Source organism: Polypterus senegalus, chromosome 12, assembly GCF_016835505.1.
Source record: "Polypterus senegalus isolate Bchr_013 chromosome 12, ASM1683550v1, whole genome shotgun sequence".
Taxonomy (NCBI): Eukaryota; Metazoa; Chordata; class Cladistia; order Polypteriformes; family Polypteridae; genus Polypterus; species Polypterus senegalus.
Window position 1 is genome coordinate 33,512,374 of NC_053165.1, and position 21,016 is coordinate 33,533,389.

Genomic DNA, 21,016 nt, shown 5'->3' on the forward strand with positions numbered 1-21,016 from the left:
AAATCATTTAACAAAATCTTTCTGATGAACCTAAGCAAAAATGATGACTTTAGAAAATATATGGAAAATTAAGTTTAATATAATTAAATCTAAAGTGCTACACATATAAATATATAATCAGTGCTTTAATTTCAGATCAGGATCACGAGTATCCCCTCTAGTTTTTTGTTTTTTTTAAATCCTACATAGTTTAATTTAATAAAGCAGGAAAATCACACTGAGCTTTCAAGGAAAAAAAACCAAAAAACCTTTCAATATTGCCACTTTTGTTCCATTAACAAATTAGCTGAGAAATAAAGATACACGATTCATGTGTGCTTTGACAGCATCGTGATGTGACCAATTAGCAGTCAGTTTAATTATTGCTTTTTCATACAGTGCCTTATACAGCTGTAATAAAGGAACAGAGGCTTAGTATTCATCCTCAGATTGGAATGAACATGGCTACTGGTGTCCATCCAGCGATCCATTTTCAAACTGGTGAATGTAGTTCAGAGTTGCTGGGAGCTGGTGCCTATTCTAGCTGTGCCGGGTTCAAATTTGGATGGGGCATCAACCTTCCATATATTCACATATCATTAAATTGGGAGTTTTAAACCAAAGTAATATTTAACAGTGTAACAACTAACATATGAGTGAAGCACATATGACACATATCTGAATGGACCTGGAGCAAATGATTAATTTCTGTACTTGTAATCAGTCCAATGTAATGACTGATTCTACATTAACATACAGGCAGTAGCAATAGCAAATTCTGATCACTTATGTGAAACAGCTTGAAAACACTAGAACAAAAGCTGATTTATATAAATTCTGAAGTAATAATCTTAAATAGACCAATCTGAAAAATTTTACATAGGTAGTCTTAAAGCTGGGACAAATATAGAAAGGAAGGAAAGACTTCAAAATTGAAAGAATCAGGTAAAACATTTTAAATTTGAATTAATTTGAATTGTTTATGAAATACTACTTTTGATAAGCATTGTTATTTAGCTAATGTCTCCCCCATATACTTCTGTAAACATATATTTCACAACAGCAAATGTCACAAATCTGACAAAGTGACACTTCTAACAAACAACCTGGTATAAAAAGTGTATTGTTACAAAAGAGTTTGTGTAAATGAAAACATCCTGAATTATCTTGGTATTTATTAATTCATGGACAATAAAATAATAATGTTGTAAATTTTATTTTACTGCGGTAGGCTGGTGCCCTGCCCGGGGATTTGTTCCTGCCTTGCGCCCTGTGTTGGCTGGGATTGGATCCAGCAGACCCCCGTGACCCTGTAGTTAGGATATAGCAGGTTGGATAACGGATGGATGGATTTTATTTTAGTATTAATTTTAAGCAGTATTTATCCTTCAGTTACTGAAAAAATTTAAGCATGCGCATGTTAAATTCTGGATAATCATGTCATTTTTTTTTATACACCCTACACTGAAATTTCCCCAAAACTAATAAAAGCCACTATTTGTTGCTGCAATGGGGGAAATTCCTGTGAGCTGCATCAGGAGTGGGCAAGAGGAGAAGTATAGGAACCTAATCAAGGACTTTGTTAAATGGTACAACTCCAACCACCTATACCTGAACACCAGCAAAAACCAAAGAGCAGTTGGTGGATTTTAGGAGAACCAGGCCCCTCCCGGACCCCGTGATTATTAGAGGTGACTGTGTGCAGAGAGAGTGCAGACCTATAAGTACCTGGGAGTGCAGCTGGATGATAAATTGAACTGGACTGCTAATACTGATGCTCTGTGCAAGAGAGGACAGAGCCGACTATACTTCCTTAGAAGGCTGGCGTCCTTCAACATCTGCAATAAGATGCTGCAGATGTTCTATCAGACGGTTGTGGCAAGCTTCCACTTTTACATGGTGGTGTGCTGGGGAGGAAGCATGAAGAAGAGGGACGCCTCACGCCTGAACAAACTGGTGAGGAAGGCAGGCTCTGTTCTAGGCACGGAGCTGGACAGTCTGACATCTGTGGCGGAGCGACGGGCGCTGAGCAGGCTCCTGTCAATCATGGAGAATCCACTGAACAGTATCATCTCCAGACAGAGGAGCAGCTTCAGTGACAGACTGCTGTCACTGTCTTGCTCCACTGACAGACTTAAGAGATCATTCCTCCCCCACACTATGTGACTCTTCAATTCCACCCGGGTGGGTGGCAGGGTGAACGTTAATACTATACAAGATTATTGACTATTATACCTGCCTTGCACTCTCCACCTTGCATTTTTTAATTTGCACTGCGCTTTTATTGCTCTTTAATTAATATTTTTTTTATCAGTATGCTGCTGCTGGAGTATATATACATATATCCATCTATAAAAAACAAGCCCTTAAAGGCATGCAACACAAAAATATCACTAAAACATAATTTGCTACCATGATAAAATTAATAATTCATTTTGACCTAAACAAAAATCCAAAGCACAATTTCACCCCTCCACACACAAAAAACCATGGTAATCAATTGTACAACATTCATAATAACAATTCATATTGACTTGTTAAAGCCAGAAGGGTTTCTGTAGTATCTTATAATAAGGTGAACACTGTTTGGTTCCTCTTCACAAAAGAAATAATGTCTTTATAGTATACTCCAAAATATATGAAAGCTACTATAGCAAAATGCTCATTTATTAAAACGGGAGAAACTGTATAATGACAAGTCCATCTGTTTCAATCACACTGTGCATTTATGAACCACTGTTTACATGATACGCTAGCCCTTATGTCCCTCTTTCTTTGTTCTTCTTTCTGCATTTGTTCATTGGACTATGCAGTCTTTTTGTGGATGTCAGATGTTTTCCCATTTTATATAGAAAGATGGTGTTCATTAACCAAACATACTCAATCACAGTTAAAATACAACACTAACAAAACCTCTGTTGCCTTCGAAGGCTGCTGCCTTGTTGGCCTGTTGGAGATGGTGTCCTATTTTCTAATCTCTCAATGCCAACTTCCTCCCAACTCACTCCAAACCTCTCACTACTCCTCTTACATGGTCCTCAGTATTCACACATACTAGTCTGCTGGTAAGTGTGTGGTAAAGTGAGGTTCGCAGCTGGTTGGCAAGTTTTAAACAAATAAATAACGGCAATCATTGTGTCTTCGGGTGGGGGCATCGTAGCATGGTCTGAGTGGCTTCAGCATTAGATGCGGGAGAAGACAGCCCTATACTTTGTGCACACGTGCAGGATCACCCATGCCCCTCATTAACACAGGAGCTGTGATTGCCATAGCTGCTCTTCACCCCACTTTAAAAAGGGAAGTTTGAGTGTAATGAGATCAGATGGATGGGTGAGAGGCAGTGTGGTTGTTGGTCCGTGGGGGAGCGAAGGATCAACGCTGTAGGGTCAGATTGTTCTCATTGATTCATTTTCAAGGAGTGGGTGTGACCAAGGTGGCATCTTTCCCAAGGATCCAAGGTATGCTGAGAGAGCAAGAAGGAAAGCGGAAGCTAATGCGGGATCAGAAAGCGAGGACTGCAGCTGCTACTGTCTCCGCCAGCTGAGTGAGCAATAGGTGAGATGAAGAGATGGAATTGGAGAGGTGCTGGGCTTGCCGGGGAAGACTTGAAGGACCAAGTGGCTGTTTGTTTTTAACTAATTTTAATCTGGATTTGAAATTTGTGGACTGGATTTTATTATGGAAGGGACACTTCACTTCTGAACACAAATTGTTTGACTGTATTGTAATAAAGCACCGTCACTTGATGCACCTACCCCTTGCTGTGTGTTTGTTGTGTTCTCACATGCTAGCCTCATCTTTAGAAATGTTACTGGTGGTGGTGGGTTCAAAAGGCTCCCAGAAAGCCCCGGAAGTGTGGAGAAGACCTGCACCATCACAAGGTGATGACCTTTAAAACCCTAAAATTGATTAATTTTAATCCATGCCCTAGAAGTGCTTCTGGGTGTAGTAGCAGGTCAGACTAGACCACCACACACATCAGCTCAGAAGGAGGAGGAAGTTAGGAGCACACACTGATACAGCGCACTGCTGACCTGCTTTAAATTATCCAGTTTTCTAAGATAGTTCCTGGGCTACATGCCCTTTAAAATGGGCAACTGCCACTTTCAGGGAATGTATGCTACCTCTAGCAACTTTTGAAAGCTGGCTATTCAGAAGTCCCTGTGGACTCTATACCTCAATTTTGCTTTTGGTGCTCCCAAATGATTTACAGTTCTTATCTTATCCTGACAGTTGTTATGAAGGTCTACAAGATGCTAATATCAAGTACATTACTTAGAAATTAATTCCATCTATATACAGATATGTAAAAGAAAAAAGTATTTTTTAACATTTTTATGAAATTTACCCTTACAAGTGCAATTTGTGTCATTTTGAAAATGGTTAGTTCCATTCACACTGCAACTCTCTTCATAATTTTAAACATTGTGGCTCTGTTGCTTCATAATTTCCCTTTGCCAAAGATGAAAAGATTAAATTCTTTCAGCCTTTCCTCATAGTTCAGCAGTTTGATAATAATTCTATCAGTTGTTCTCTAAACATTCTCAAATGCAATTTCAGAAAACCCTTTTTGCAACCTGAAAAACAAAACTAAGCATTGCATTCCAGATTTAGTTTCAAAAGTACTTCATGAAACGTGACTTAGATTTTAATCAATTTTTTGCCACCCTTTTTCCAGTAAACTTTTGTCTATCTGATAACTGTACCAAGTTTGAAGCAAAAAACAATTTAACTTTAATGAAATGTTAAACTTGTTCACAAACATATGACAAACTCTGTATAACATCAGGTCTGTACATATATATTATGTCTTAGTTATTAAGAATGACTTGAGTGCATAAGAAGGACTTCGTTCCCTTTATTCCACTCTCTCAAAAAACACCTCCCCACCATTTCAACTCTCTTAGCCTCTGTCTACTGATATGCTATAATGTACAACCAATCAGTGTGTGGAGTGAAATGACAAGGCAACTGCCTTAGGCTACAATTTCATGCAAACGTATTTTATAACATTAAAAAAATAATAGTACAAAAAACCTTAAGAAATACAAACACATCTAGTTTAAACATATATATCACAACTAAAAACTGTGAGAAATACCTTCATTTTAAAAGTTTCAAATTTCGCATAAAACAGTTCATACAGTCTCTCTGCATCACAAGCTTTCCTAGATTCAATATGACGAATACTCATTTTGATTTTACAGGTCAGTACAAGTTATTGGCATTTATTTTCCTGATTTTTTCACATATTGTATTGGGTATATATTGATTTGATTTTATCAATTTCTGGAATGTTATTAAGGTGTCAGTCCCATGTACAATGTCTATTAAATGCCTCTTACATTTGCAATGTGCATTAGTTAAAATGACGGGACAAGGGCTGAAATTGTCAAGGTGGGAAAGTTTGTAGGATCAGCAAAAGACACAAATTTCATTTTCCATTTAATTTTGCTATCACAAAACTGAATAAAAATATTTTTGCAGCGGTGAAGTTTGTACTGTATACATTTTTCTTCTTTTTCAACACCTATTTTGTGTGTTTTATTGTTTTAAAGCTAACCTTTTTCATTTAGATAGATAGATACAGGTGCCGGTCATAAAATTAGAATATCATGACAAAGTTGATTTATTTCAGTAATTCTATTCAAAAAGTGAAACTTGTATATTAGATTCATTCATTACACACAGACTGATGTATTTCAAATGTTTATTTCTTTTAATTTTGATGATTATAACTGACAACTAATGAAAGTCCCAAATTCAGTATCTCGGAAAATTAGAATATAAATTAAGACCAATGCAAAAAAAAGAATTTTTAGAAATGTTGGCCAACTGAATGGTATGAACATGAAAAGTATAAGCATGTACAGCACTCAATATTTAGTTGGGGCTCCATTGGCCTGGATTACTGCAGCAATGCGGCGTGGCATGGAGTCGATCAGTCTGTGGCACTGCTCAGGTGTTATGAGAGCCCATGTTACTCTGATAGTTGCCTTCAGCTCTTCTGAATTGTTGGGTCTGGTGTATTGCATCTTCCTCTTCACAATACCCCATAGATTTTCTATGGGGTTAAGGTCAGGCGAGTTTGCTGGCCAATCAAGAACAGGGATACCATGGTCCTTAAACCAGGTACTGGTAGTTTTGGCACTGTGTGCAGGTGCCAGGTCTTGTTGGAAAATGAAATCTGCATCTCCATAAAGTTCGTCAGCAGCAGGAAGCATGAAGTGCTCTAAAACTTCCTGGTAGACGGCTGTGTTGACCTTGGACCTCAGAAAACACAATGGACCAGCACCAGCAGATGAAATGGCACCCCAAACCATCACTGACTGTGGAAACTTTACACTGGACCTCAAGCAACGTGAATTCTGTGCCTCTCCTCTCTTCCTCCAGACTCTGGGACCTTGATTTCCAAAGGAAATGCAAAATTTACTTTCATCAGAGAGCATAACTTTGGACCACTCAGCAGCAGTTTTGTCTTTAGCCCAGGCGAGACGCTTTTGACGCTGTCTCTTGTTTAAGAGTGGCTTGACACAAGGAATGCGACAGCTGAAACCCATGTCTTGAATATGTCTGTGTGTGGTGGTTCTTGAAGCACTGACTCCAGCTGCAGTCCACTCTTTGTGAATCTCCCCCACAGTTTTGAATTGGTTTTGTTTCACAATCCTCTCCAGGGTGAGGTTATCCCTATTGCTTGTACACTTTTTTCTACCCCATCTTGTCCTTCCCTTTGCCTCTCTATTAATGTGCACAGAGCTCTGCGAACAGCCAGCCTCTTTAGCAATGTCCTTTTGTGTCTTGCCCTCCTTGTGCAAGGTGTCAATGGTCGTCTTTTGGACAACTGTCAAGTCAGCAGTCTTCCCCATGATTGTGTAACCTACAGAACTAGACTGAGAGACCATTTAAAGAGTTTTTTGAGTTAATTAGCTAATTAGAGTGTGGCACCAGGTGTCTTCAATATTGAACCTTTTAACAATATTCTAATTTTCTGAGATACTGAATTTGGGACTTTCATTAGTTGTCAGTTATAATCATCAAAATTAAAAGAAATAAATATTTGAAATACATCAGTCTGTACATCACTTTTTGAATGGAATTACTGAAATAAATCAACTTTGTCATGATATTCTAATTTTATGACCGGCACCTGTAGATAGAGTGCATCTGGAAAGTATTCACAGCGCATCACTTTTTCCACATTTTGTTATGTTACAGCCTTATTCCAAAATGGATTAAATTAATTTTTTTCCTCAGAATTCTACACACAACACCCCATAATGACAACAAGAAAAAGTTTACTTGAGATTTTTGCAAATTTATTAAAAATAAAAAAATTGAGAAAGCACATGTACATAAGTATTCACAGCCTTTGCCATGAAGCTCAAAAATTGAGCTCAGGTGCATCCTGTTTCCCCTGATCATCCTTGAGATGTTTCTGCGGCTTAATTGGAGTCCACCTGTGGTAAATTCAGTTGATTGGACATGATTTGGAAAGGCACACACCTGTCTATATAAGGTCCCACAGTTGACAGTTCATGTCAGAGCACAAACCAAGCATGAAGTCAAAGGAATTGTCTGTAGACCTCTGAGACAGGATTGTCTCGAGGTACAAATCTGGGGAAGGTTACAGAAAAAATTCTGCTGCTTTGAAGGTCCCAATGAGCACAGTGGCCTCCATCATCCGTAAGTGGAAGAAGTTCGAAACCACCAGGACTCTTCCTAGAGCTGGCCGGCCATCTAAACTGAGCGATCGGGGGAGAAGGGTTTTAGTCAGGGAGGTGACCAAGAACCCGATGGTCACTCTGTCAGAGCTCCAGCAGTCCTCTGTGGAGAGAGGAGAACCTTCCAGAAGGACAACCATCTCTGCAACAATCCACCAATCAGGCCTGTATGGTAGAGTGGCCAGACGGAAGCCACTCCTTAGTAAAATGCACATGGCAGCCCGCCTGAAGTTTGCCAAAAGGCACCTGAAGGACTCTCAGACCACGAGAAACAAAATTCTCTGGTCTGATGAGACAAAGATTGAACTCTTTGGTGTGAATGCCAGGCGTCACATTTGAAGGAAACTAGGCACCGCTCATCACCAGGCCAATACCATCCCTACAGTGAAGCATGGTGGTGGCAGCATCATGCTGTGGGGATGTTTTTCAGCGGCAGGAACTGGGAGACTAGTCAGGATAGATAGATAGATAGATAAGAACTTTATTTATCCCGAGGGAAATTCTTTTGTCATATACATGCTCAGTGCAACAAGAGGAATAAAGATAAGGTAATAAAGAGTTAAGAAGATCAGTAGTAATAGTGCAAACAGAATAACTAAATAAACAGAATAACAACATAACTCTCAACAAAATATCAAATAACTATAACTATAACTAATAGTTTGTATTATAACTATATAACTCCTTTTATGCAAAGCAACAAACAACTATAACAGATATAATAAATTACAGATTATTAGTGCAAGTGGTGCATGTGATGATGGGAAGGATCACCTACAGAATGAGGAAGAATTATAGAGTCTTATTGCCACAGGTAGAAAAGATTTCATGTGGCGTTCGGTTCTACACTTGGAGGCAATGAGTCTTTTGCTATGCGTGCTCCGATGACCCATCAAGGAGGCATGCATGGGGTGAGAGGGGTTGTCCATGATACCGAGAATCTTTTTCAGCATTCTCCTCTCAAGACACCTCCGCCAGGTTCTCCAGTCTGACACCCAGGACAGAACCAGCCTTTTTAATCAGTTTGTTCAGCCTGTTGACCTCAACTGTCTTCAGCCCACTGCCCCAACACACAGCTGCAAAAAACACCACACTCTCTACCACAGAGTGATAGAACATAGTCAGCATCTTCCTACAGACATTGAAAGACCTGAGCCTCCTCAATAGGTAAAGTCGGCTCTGCCCTTTCTTGAAAACCGTGTTGGTGTTCTTGGACCAGTCCAGTTTACAGTCAATGTGTACCCCAAGGTACCTGTAGTCCTCAACCACCTCAACATCAGTTCCTCTGATGGTGACAGGGGTGGGAAAAGGAGCCTGTTTTCTAAAGTCCACAACCAGTTCCTTTGTCTTTGTGATGTTTATCTGTAAAAAATTTAGCTCACACCACTCCACAAAGCTGTCCACCACCCTCCTGTCCTTCCCTGATACAGGCCACAATGGCAGAGTCATCAGAGAATTTCTGCAGATGACATGACTGAGACCTGTACCTGAAGTCAGACGTATAGAGGGTGAAGAGGAAGGGTGATAGGACAGTTCCCTGCGGCGCAGCTCTTCAGCTGGACATGCTGTGGTCGATTGGTTAAATAGTCCGTAATCCAGGCTACCAATGGGGCGTCCACCTGCATTTCCGTAAGCTTATTTCCCAGCAGTGATGGTCTGATTGTGTTAAAAGCACTGGAGAAGTCAAAAAACATGACCCTCACAGTGTTCCCAGCAATGTCCAAATGAGAATAAGCCTGGTTCAGCAGATAGATGATGGCGTCCTCAACGCCGATACGGGGCCGATAAGCAAACTGAAGGGGGTCCAGCCAAGGTTCTACCAGCAGACGCATATGTTTCAGGAGAAGTCTTTCCAGCACTTTCATAACGTATGAAGTCAGAGCTACTGGCCTGTAGTCGCTGGGGGTCAACAGGTGGTTCTTTTTGGGGACTGGAACCAGACAGGATGTTTTCCAGAGTGACGGGACCCTCTGCAGTTTCAGACTCTTGTTGAAGATCAGATGTAGAACTCCACACAGCTGGTCAGCACAGCACCTGAGCATCCTGGGACTGATGCCATCAGGACCTGCAGCTTTACTGGGATGAAGTCTACACAGTTCCCTTCTAATGTCATCAGCTGAGAGAGACGGAGAGAGACAAGCTGTGCGGGCAGGAGAGGAGGGAGGAGAATGGAGAAATTGAGAAGAGCTGAGTGTGGGGGGAGGAGACGTAGGGGAGTCAAACCTATTAAAGTGCCGATTTAGATTATTTGCATATTCCACATCTCCATCCAACCCAACGCCTCTCTTTTGTTTCAAGCCAGTAATGTCCCTCATTCCATTCCACACCTCTCTGGGATTTCAGTTTTCAGCTCCCTCTGTACCAGTCTCAAGTCCTCTTTGTCACCGTTTCTGAAAGCTCTCTTCTTTTTATTGAGGGTGTCTTTGATATCTTTAGTTACCCAGGGTTTATTGTTGGGGAAGCAACAAACAGTTTTTTTGGGAACAACAGTGTCCACACAGAAGTTAATATATTCTGCGATGCAGTCTGTCAGATTGTCTATATTGTCCCCATGGGAACTGCAGAGAACATCCCAGTCCGTTGCCTCAAAGCATCCCTGCAAAGTCTCCTCTGTCTCCCTTGTCCACCTCATGACAGTCTTCTTGAATGCAGGTTGTCTCTGGACAGCAGGTTTATAAAGGGGCTGGAGATGGACAAGGTTATGGTCAGCCCTGCCCAAGGGAGGGAGAGAGATGGAGGTGTATGCCTCAGAAGCATTGGCATAGAACAGGTCCAGTGTTTTATTGTCTCTGGTTTTGCAATCAACATATTGCTTGAATGTGGGTAGAACAGTGGAGAGGTTTGTGTGGTTAAAGTCTCCCGTTATGGCCATAAACGCAGCAGGACTTCGAGTCAGGAGGTCCGCGGTTACCGAGCTGATGACGTCATACGCCTGCGCCGCGTTAGCGTCGGGGGCGATGTTAACAATGATGATAATAACGATGGAAAACTCTCTGGGCAGATAATATGGCCGGAGACCGACTGCTAACAGTTCAATGTGTTTAGTACACACAACCATCCTCACCTTAACGTGACTGGGGGAACACCAGCGGTTGTTTACATAAAGAGCGAGTCCTCCTCCCCTCTTCTTCTCGCTCCTACCGGTGTCCCTGTCCGCTCTCACAAACTGAAACCCGTTTAAATCCACAACAGAGTCGGGGATGTTTTCGTGCAGCCATGTCTCCGTAAAACACATAACGCTGCACTCCCGGAAAAACTTTCTCTGTCCTTGTTAGCGTTGCCAGCTCATCCATCTTATTCGCCAGAGATCTAACATTACCAGTCACTACTGACGGGAGAGCAGACAGGAGAGGATAAAGGGAAAGATGACTGCAGCAATGTACAGAGACATCCTGGATGAAAACCTGTTCCAAAGCGCTCTTGACCTCAGATTGGGGCAACGGTTCATCTTTCAGCAGGACAACGACCCTAAGCACACAGCCAAGATATCAAAGGAGTGGCTTCAGGACAACTCTGTGAATGTCCTTGAGTGGCCCAGCTGGAGCCCAGACTTGAATCCGATTGAACATCTCTGGAGAGATCTTAAAATAGCTGTGCACCGATGCTTCCCATCCAACCTGATGGAGCTTGAGAGGTGCTGCAAAGAGGAATAAGTGAAATTGGCCAAGGATAGGTGTGCCAAGCTTGTGGCATCATATTCAAAAAGACTTGAGGCTGTAATGGCTGCCAAAGGTACATCGACAAAGTATTGAGCAAAGGCTGTGAATACTTATGTACGTGTGATTTCTCAGTTTTTTTATTTTTAATAAATTTGTAAAAACGTCAAGTAAACTTTTTTCACGTTGTCATTATAGGGTGTTGTGTGTAGAATTCTGAGGAAAAAAATGAATTTAATCCATTTTGGAATAAGGCTGTAACATAACAAAATGTGGAAAAAATGATGCGCTGTGAATACTTTCCGGATGCACTGTAGATAGATAGATACTTTATTAATCCCAAGGGGAAATTCACAACATTTTTGCAAAAGTAATGTATATTACATTTGTTATTTTGTGTGTTGTTATAGGGATGCAGTTTATCATGGTGAAACTGTATTGTAAAGCCTGTACTCCAATATGTATTGCAGATTAAGTGTATCACCTCATGCCAATAAAGATACATCGGGTGGACGGGGGCAAAAATGTACCTTCCCTCAGGCATCATTATTTAAAGTGCTGGCCCTGTGTACAACAATGAACAACATAGAGAATGTTGTTATTTTAATAAAATGTTTAGGATATAAATAGCAATAATATATAATATCTGTGAATTTCTGAACAATGTGAATATGTTCCTCATTTATTAAAAAATGAGTAGTGATGCTGGCAATAAAACATTTATAAGCAGCACTTGTAATATACAACTTTAATCTTTGTATATTTTTCCTTGTACAGTAGTTATACTAGTTATGTTGTAGCTATAGAGTTATAAAGTGTAATTTTATGAAAGTATAGTTTAAATGGTTATTTATACATCCAAAATACTTATAAGATTATACAATGATTTATTAATTCAGAGAAAATAAAATACTGGATGAAAGACATTTAGCTTATGTTGTTAATACTTATTAAATTAAAGCTCATACATTAATTTTTTAAAATGTATTTATTACTTAAATAGTATCAATATTCTAAATCAATTTATTCTATTACAGGGCTACAGAAATAATGTGCCAGCAGTATCAGGCAAGAGTCAACCCTGAGAAGGGTGCCAGTCTATTGAAGGGAACACTCACATAACTATACTCATTCATATGGGCTAATTTAAAGTTGCCATTGCCTACAGTATATAAGAAGCCTATTATAACACCTTTTTTTTTTTTTTGCTTGTTTTCCCTTTATGTTACATTATATGAGTTTTATTGTAGCTATCCACATATAAACAACAATTTTACCGGGGTTATTTTTAATAGTTTATATTATCCTAAACACTTATAAGTAGAACTATTATAGTATGAAATAGAATTCATTTTGATTTTTTCATTTCTGATGTGTAAAGAAAGATAGTTATTTAGACAATATCTGAATTTAATTCTCATTTTTCGCTTGAAATAAAAATAAAAGGAATTAGATCAAACTTAAAACACCACTTTTAAATATCTTCTTTTATAACCGCTCCTATTAACAATTCATTTCATTTCAATTATATGGTCCATAAACAATCTTCCTTGAGGATTCAAAAACTTAAATTAATTTTAATCTCATTGATATGTAGCCTTGTAGACAGTGGCAGATGTGTGTCAGAAGCACTGCTCATCCACACTCATTATAGGAAGAAGAAAGCTCAGTTTGAATGTCAGTTTGACATTCACCAATTTACTTGACTTTCTTTACAAAGCTAAATGTCAAAACATTGATAAGCAGAATAGTCAGCTGTTATGGTCAATTTTTCAAACAACTACTCCACTGAGCATTCCGTTGCTTTCTGATGCCTTTCTTCTGAATTTTCTACAGTATTTGGACTACAGGAGTTATGTGGTGAATAGCTCTGTTCGTGGGAACCCAGCTTTAGAAAGGTCTGTGGCACTGTGCAATGGGATCTCACAGTGGGTTCAGCTGATGATCCTAAATCGACATACACCCCAGCAGCGAGCAGAAGTGTTTACAAAGTTCATCCACGTTGCACAGGTATTGGAGCTGTCAGTCTTTATAAGAGTAAGAAAAATATTGGGGTGCAGTGTGGTTTTAGCCATTGTATGATCAAAATGACCAATATTTCATCAAATTGTTTTACTTTTGAAAAGCACCCAGAACTGCCATTGACAGCAAACAATTTGTCTTTCACTGACTGTTCTCTAGCACCTATTTTGATTTTCACTGTCTGACTGCATTTCTCAATAACTGCATTTGGCTCATCTCTGATCTTACTGTCTTCTTTCAACACCTTAAGTTATTTTCTATTAGCTGCTGTTCCTCTTTTAGACCCCTGCTTCCACATTTCAATCCTGTCCTAATTAGGTTATTTCCTTGTTTCATATAGAAGCTTCGCCTATTACAGAACTTCAATACCCTCATGGCTGTCATTGGAGGTCTTTGCCACAGTTCCATTTCACGGCTCAAGGAAACTACTAGCTACCTCAGCCAGGAAGTGACAAAGGTGAGTTCAGCAGTAAATATACAGTATCTTAGCACCACTAGCTCAAATACATATTTGGCATAAACTGTTGCTGTCCCTCTCTGTTTCAGACTTTGAATGAGATGACAGATCTGCTCTCTTCTCATAGCAATTTTAGTATATATAGAAGGGTATACAATGAATGCTCTGGGTTCAAGATTCCCATTTTAGGAGTACATCTAAAAGACCTAGTATCTCTAAATGAAGCCTTGCCAGATTACTTAGAGGACACCAAAATCAACTTAAGCAAGCTACAGCACTTGTACAACAACCTGAGTGAACTTCTTCAGATCCAGACTGCCACTCCTCCTTTTGAAGCCAACAAGGACCTAGTCCACCTTCTTACGGTGAGAATAATGTGCATGATTCTATTCTACAGTAAATTCAGAAGTACACAGCACCAGGAATATTTTAACTTATGCTGTAAACAGACATCTTCACAACTTGGTATGAGCATAACTTGAAAATATATATTCATGTAGGAAATTTAATATACTTGAAAAAAACTCATATGGTATGAGGTTTCCTAAAATTTATACTCATTCTCATCATTTTGACCATGCATTCATCCACTGTAAGCTGAATAAAAAGCCTGCAAAATCTAAGTTTTCTGTTAAAACCTACTAAAATTCTGCATTTTAAGATGGAAATTCCTCAAAAATAATTGGGAATGCAAAATTATACACAAAGATAATCAAATGTACTACAAAAGCTAGAACAGTATTTAGTTATACTAAATGTTCACCCCAGTAGGAGCAGGAATGAGGGAACTGAGAGTTACATAATGCCTTTAAGAATCTTTGTTAAGCATATGGATTATCTGCCCTGGGTACAGAGTGCATGCAATAAGATAAGTTTACTGCCAGGATTAAAAAAAAAAAACAAAAAAACAATTATATTATACACTTACAGTACTTCGTGTATGCTGACCTTTGTAATCTACTATAATAGCTTAGAGACAGAAAAAAATCAGTAATAAAAAGTATGTGTGAAAGTTCTTGTATTATATATTTTAAACCAATCTATAGAATAAAAAAGTCACTAGTATACCTCCGCATTATCATCTAAATCCGGGGTTTTTAAACTCGGTCTTGGCTGCAGGTTTTTGTTCCAATCACCTTCTGTTTTTAAATTGGTCTCCTGAGCTAATTAAATGAACTGTTATTTCCCACATTCTGCGTCTTGGGAACAACATAGTAATTAGAAAACTAAGTTTGGTAAAAAAAAAAAATATATATATATTGTCAAAGACCGAGGAGACAGCAATAAGGGTTGGGGTTTCCGGCCCCGTATATTGTACAGAACTTTTGCAAAAAAGAAAAACAGGTCCAAGCACAAACTAAACAGTTCATAACGCGACGCCGTCTCCTGGCGTCGCGCCATTTTATTGGGGAGGAGCGGAAGTGGAGGGATGCGGGAAGGACCGCAAGGGAGGATGGGAAGGATGACGTCAGGGCAAGATGGCGGAGGAAGGGCGGAAGTACCGCGACTCGGTCAATCCAGCCTATGGTGCAGGAAGGTCTTTCTTTCTACGAGGAAGCAGAGGGAGAAAGTTAATACCCCGCCATTCCCTGGAGGCGAATGGTTTCCCAGGTGCTATCGAATCAATCCGCGGCCTCCTACTCGGCGTGCGTGACACGATCCCCCCCTTAGCCCAGGACCGTCAGGTCGGGCGGACCTAACCGAGAGGTCGTGAATACGAGAGGGCATCGGCATTGGCCTGAAGGGTGCCCGCCGATAAGTGACAGTGAACTTATACGGCTGTAAGTCCAGGAACCACCTGGTGACCCGCGGATTCGACTCTTTGTGTAGGGACATCCACTGAAGTGCAGCGTGATCAGTCACCAGAGTGAATTCGCGACCCAGCAGGTAGTAACGGAGGTGGGTCACTGCCCACTTAATGGCCAAGGCCTCCCTCTCCACTGCCGTGCACCGGTCTCCCGTCCATCAGTTTCCGGCTAAGGTACATCACAGGGTGCTCGACACCATCGACGCTTTGGCTCAGCACGGCACCCAGGCCTGTGTCCGAAGCGTCGGTCTGGAGAATAAACGGGAGCCCAAAATCGGGCGTCCGTAACACAGGTGCCGGCGTTAGGGCCTTCTTTAGGTCACTGAGCGCGTGTTCTGCTTTGTCGGTCCACACCACGTATAGGGGCGCCCTTTTTGTCAGGTCAGTCAAGGGTGCTGCTCTTCCGGAGAAACGGGAACAAACCGGCGGTAGTAACCCGCAAGCCCCAAGAAAGCCTGCACCTGTTTCTTGGTATTCGGACGGGGCCATTCTAAGATGTCTTTAACTTTGGAGCTCTGTGGCCGCACCTGTCCTTGTCCCACGAGGTAGCCTAAATATTTGGCCTCCTTTAATCCAAAAAAACACTTCCGGGGTTTATGCGGAGGCGGCTTTAGCCAGTGTTAGGAGGACAGCTGCGACCTGCAGTAGATGCTCCTCCCAGGTGCGGAATAGATGACAACGTCATCCAGGTAGGCGGCACTATAGGACTGGTGGGGCTTCAGCACTCTATCTACCAGACGTTGGAAGGCGCCGGGGGCCCGTGCAGCCCAAATGGGAGGACCTTGTACTGCCAGTGCCCGCTAGGGGTGCTAAAGGCCGTTTTTTCCTTTGCGGATGCCGTTAAAGGAATTTGCCAATACCCTTTTGTCATGTCAAGGGTAGTCAGATACGAGCCGTACCCAGCCGCCAAGGAGGTCGTCAATGCGGGGCATGGGGTAGGCATCGAACTTGGAGATCTGATTCAGGCGTCTAAAGTCATTACAGAACCTCCAGGAGCCGTCTGGCTTGGAGACGAGGACAATAGGGCTGGACCAGGGACTATGGCTCTCTTCAATTATGTCCATGTCCAACATACGTTTCACCTCCAGTTCGACCTCTGCGCGTTTTGCCTCCGGGAGTCTGTAGGGCCTCTCCCGGACGATTACCCCGGGCTCCGTGACTATATCGTGGGCAATCAGCGCGGTCCGGCCGGGTGACTCGCTCACTACCTCGGGGATGGCTCGGAGTGTTTGGGCTAACTCCTGCCGCTGCTTGGGGTCAGCTCTTCGCCGAGGTTAAGGGCAGTTGTGCTTGCGAAAGGGAGAGTGACCTATGGGAGCTGGGAGCTCCTCTCTATCTCTCAGGGCTTTAACAGGTTGACATGATAGATCCTCTCACTTTCGGTCGACGATTGGGCTGTTTCACCAAATAGTCGGCGAGTCCTTTCTCTCCTTAACCTCGTAAGGCCCTTGCCAGTGAGCGAGCAGCTTCGAGTGGGAGGTCGGGGCGAGCACCATAACTTCGGTCCCCGGCGGAACTCCCTGAGGACGGAGTTGCGGTTGTAACACCGGGCCTGCGCTGCTTGCGCACGAGTCACGCGTGCTCTTTTAGGAGGGGCCTGATCTTTGTGAGTCGGTCGCGCAGTTGCGCACGCTCAAAATGTTAGAGGAGGGAAGAGCCTCGGCCTCCCAGCCTTCTTTTAGGATGTCGAGGATTCCCCGGGGTTGTCGCCCGTATAGTAATTCAAAGGGGGAGAAGCCTGTAGAGGCCTGGGGTACCTCCCGGTAGGCAAAAAGCATGAGCGGGAGGAGCTGGTCCCAGTTCCTGCCGCCGTCGCTGACTACCTTGCGGAGCATCTGCTTAAGCGTCTGATTAAACGCTCACCAACCCGCCAGTTTGCGGGTGATAGACTGACGCTTTCAGGTGCTTTATCTGCAGTAATTTGGCTACCTCCTTGAACGTATCCGAAGTGAAGGGCGTACCCTGGTCCGTGAGGACCTCCTTGGGTATGCCCACGCGTGAAAACAAATTAACCAGTTCCCGTGCGATGCTTTTAGTATTAGCGGAGCGCAGGGGAACCGCCTCTGGGTACCGGGTGGCATAGTCCACCATGACTAGGATATACTTGTGGCCACGGGTTGAGGGCTCCAGGGTCCCACCAAATCGACCCCTATCCTTTCAAAGGGATGTCCACGAGGGAATAGGGACTAGAGGAGCACGGTCCCTCCTAGGAATCTGGCGGGTCTGGCACTCGGACAGGATTGACAGAACCGCGGACCTCCTCATTGATCCCAGGCCAGTAAAAGCGGAGCTTAATCCTCTCCAGTGTTTTTCGCCCGAGGTGGGCCTAGGAGGTGAGCATGTGCCAACTCGCATATCTCCGCCCGGAAGGTACGCGAATTAGCAACAACTTCCGCACCTCGCCTCATGGGTAGCCACCGGTACAACAGATCATTCTCAAGGACAAAGAAGGGTTCCCGGTGTGGATCCGTCCGCTGTTGAGCTGTTAGGCAGAACGACGCATTCGGGCAAAGCGCAGGGAGTCATCATTCCACTGCTCCCTCTTAAAGGAGGCCGGCGTGGACGAAATTGATGGTCCAGGCCGAGAGGGTCTTGGGGCCTGGGTCCGGGAAGAGTTCCCTGGCTAGTCCCTTCTCCGGCGGAATCTTCCGGGTCAAGGTCCGTAGCCACGGAAAGGTCCCCCGAGACACCAGCGCCCATAGGGCCTGCCCTTGTGCACGGCGTGGAGGCCGCGGGAGGGGTGCCTTTTCCCCTCATAACAAGATCCAACGAGGCCCCGGGAGCGGCGAATGGCTTACCGCTGATTCTTTTAGACCAGTCTTGTCCCAAAATCACTGGGAAGGGGGTCAGGTAACACAGCGACCGCCATTTGGATTGGTTCCCCTTCCAGGTGACATAGCAGTGAGCGGAACGATATGACCTAGTCCCCCATGCACACAGGTGACCAACAAATGTTGTTTTAACCACTGTTGCGTAAGAAAAACGGCGAGCAACAATGGTAATGTTGCTGCCGGAATCAAACAAAGCCACCACGGCGTGCCCATTTAGCAACACCACTCCCGTGATTCGACTCGCCAAGGGATGCGGCGGGTACAATACCTCTCCGACGATGTCCAGCTGCAGTCCATAGGCTCCGGGCGATGTGATGGGGCAGTTTGGCAGCAGGTGACCGGTCTCGCCACACTTGAAACAGCGCGGCGGTCCCGCCTCTCTGGCTCTGGCTGGCGCTTCTGCAGCGCTGGCCGAGGGGCTCGGGGTGGCCGCCCGTCCCTGCCGGTTCCAGCGAGCAGGCTTTTCTGACCCCCCAAGTCGGAGGACCGCCAACTGACGCTCCAGGACGCCGAGGAGGCCCGACATGGTTTGATAGGCGTGTCCCCGGACCTGCTGGGCGAGGGAACTGGGCATCGCATTGACCAGGCCTTCACAGGCCACCCGCCGACCACTTTCCGCCTGCCGGGTCCCTCTGGCCGTAGCCAGCGGCCCATCTTGCCCCAGAACTCAACGCCTGGGCGCGAAGGGCTTTTCAGGGTCAAAGACCCAGTTCCGCCATTCGCCTGCTGGCCCGGCTAATGCCGTAGCGGGCCAGTATTTCGGGCTTGAGGAGGTCGTAATTAGCGCCTCCTCCTCAGGGAGGTCATAATAGGCCCGCAGCGCTGGTCCCTTCAGATATGGCGCCAGGATGGACGCCCACTGACCGCTGCCACTGCGTTCGGGTGGCCGCCCTCTCAAACATGCCCAGGTAGGCATCGCGTCCTCGGGGCCATCGGACTAAAGGATGAGGCGGCTGCCTGGGCGGGTCTGGCCGCCCGTTGGGCTTCCACTAACCTGGCCTCGTGGCCTCCAGCTCCCGGGTGGTGGCGGCTTGCGCAGCTGCAGCCTGGAGCTGGTCATTCATAGCTGCAGCACCGTGTTGAGGTCCTGTCCTTCCGTCATTCCGGGATCTCTGTATCCTGCCGACTACGCCACTTGTCAAGGACCGAGGAGACAGCAATAAGGGTTGGGGTTTCCGCCCCGTATATTGTACAGAACTTTGCCAAAAAAAAACAGGTCAAAATAAACTAAACAGTTCATAGCGCGGCTGACTCCTGGCGCCGCGCCATTTTATTGGGGAGGAGCCGGAGTGGAGGGATGCGGGAAGGACCGCAAGGGAGGATGGGAAGGATGACGTCAGGGCAAGATGGCGGAGGAAGGGCGGAAGTACCGCACTGCGGTCAATCCAGCCTATGGTGCAGGAAGGTCTTTCTTTCTATGAGGAAGCAGAGGGAGAAAGTTAATACCCGCCATTCCCTGGCGGCGAATGGTTTCCCAGGTGCTATCGAATCAATCCGCGGCCTCCTACTCGCGCGTGCGTGACAATATATATATATATATACACAGTGGGTATGGAAAGTATTCAGACCCCCTTCAATTTTTCACACTTTGTTATATTGCAGCCATTTGCTAAAATCATTTAAATTAATTTTTTCCCTCATTAATGTACACACAGCACCCCATATTGACAGACAAAAAAAATAATTTTGGAAATTGTTGCAGATTTATTAAAAAGAAAAACTGAAATATCACATGGTCCTAAGTATTCAGACCCTTTGCTCAGTATTTAGTAGAAGCACCCTTTTGAGCTAATACAGCCATGAGTCTTCTTGGGAAAGATGCAACAAGTTTTTCACACCTGGATTTGGGGATCCTCTGCCATTCCTCCTTGCAGATCCTCTCCAGTTCTGTCAGGTTGGATGGTAAACGTTGGTGGACAGCCATTTTTAGGTCTCTCCAGAGATGCTCAATTGGGTTTAAGTCAGGGCTCTGGCTGGGCCATTTAAGAACAGTCACAGAGTTGAAGCCACTCCTTCGTTATTTTAGCTGTGTGCTTAGGGTCATTGTCTTGTTGGAAGGTAAACCTTCGGCCCAGTCTGAGGTTCTTAGCACTCTGGAGAAGGTTTTTGTCCAGGATATCCCTGTACTTGGCCACATTCATCTTTCCCTCGATTGCAACCAGTCGTCCTGTCCCTGCAGCTGAAAAACACCCCCACAGCATGATGCTGCCACTGCCATGCTTCACTGTGGGGACTGTATTGGACAAGTGATGAGCAGTGCCTGGTTGTCTCCACACACTGAGGAGAGGCAAGACACATGACAGCCCGCATGGAGTTTGCTAAAAGACGCCTGAAGGACTCTGAGATGGTGAGAAATAAGATTCTCTGTTCTGATGAGACCAAGATAGAACTTTTTGGCCTTAATTCTAAGCGGTATGTGTGGTGACAACCAGGCAATGCTCATCACTTGTCCAATACAGTCCCCACAGTGAAGCATGGCAGTGGCAGCATCAAGCTGTGGGGGTGTTTTTCAGCTGCAGGGACAGGATGACTGGTTGCAATCG

General features: G+C 43.9%; 1 protein-coding gene across 3 annotated transcripts in view; it reads left to right on the plus strand.

Moving 5' to 3' along the window:
* The window catches only part of rasgrp4 (RAS guanyl releasing protein 4), a 176,637-nt gene that overhangs the window by 119,592 nt on the left and 36,029 nt on the right, over nucleotides 1–21,016 (plus strand). For all 3 annotated transcript variants that reach the window (XM_039770783.1, XM_039770781.1, XM_039770782.1), the window contains exons 7-9: nucleotides 13,193–13,366; nucleotides 13,719–13,835; nucleotides 13,925–14,200. In XM_039770783.1, coding sequence (XP_039626717.1) covers nucleotides 13,193–13,366; nucleotides 13,719–13,835; nucleotides 13,925–14,200 — 567 coding nt within the window. The remainder of the gene's footprint in view (nucleotides 1–13,192; nucleotides 13,367–13,718; nucleotides 13,836–13,924; nucleotides 14,201–21,016) is intronic.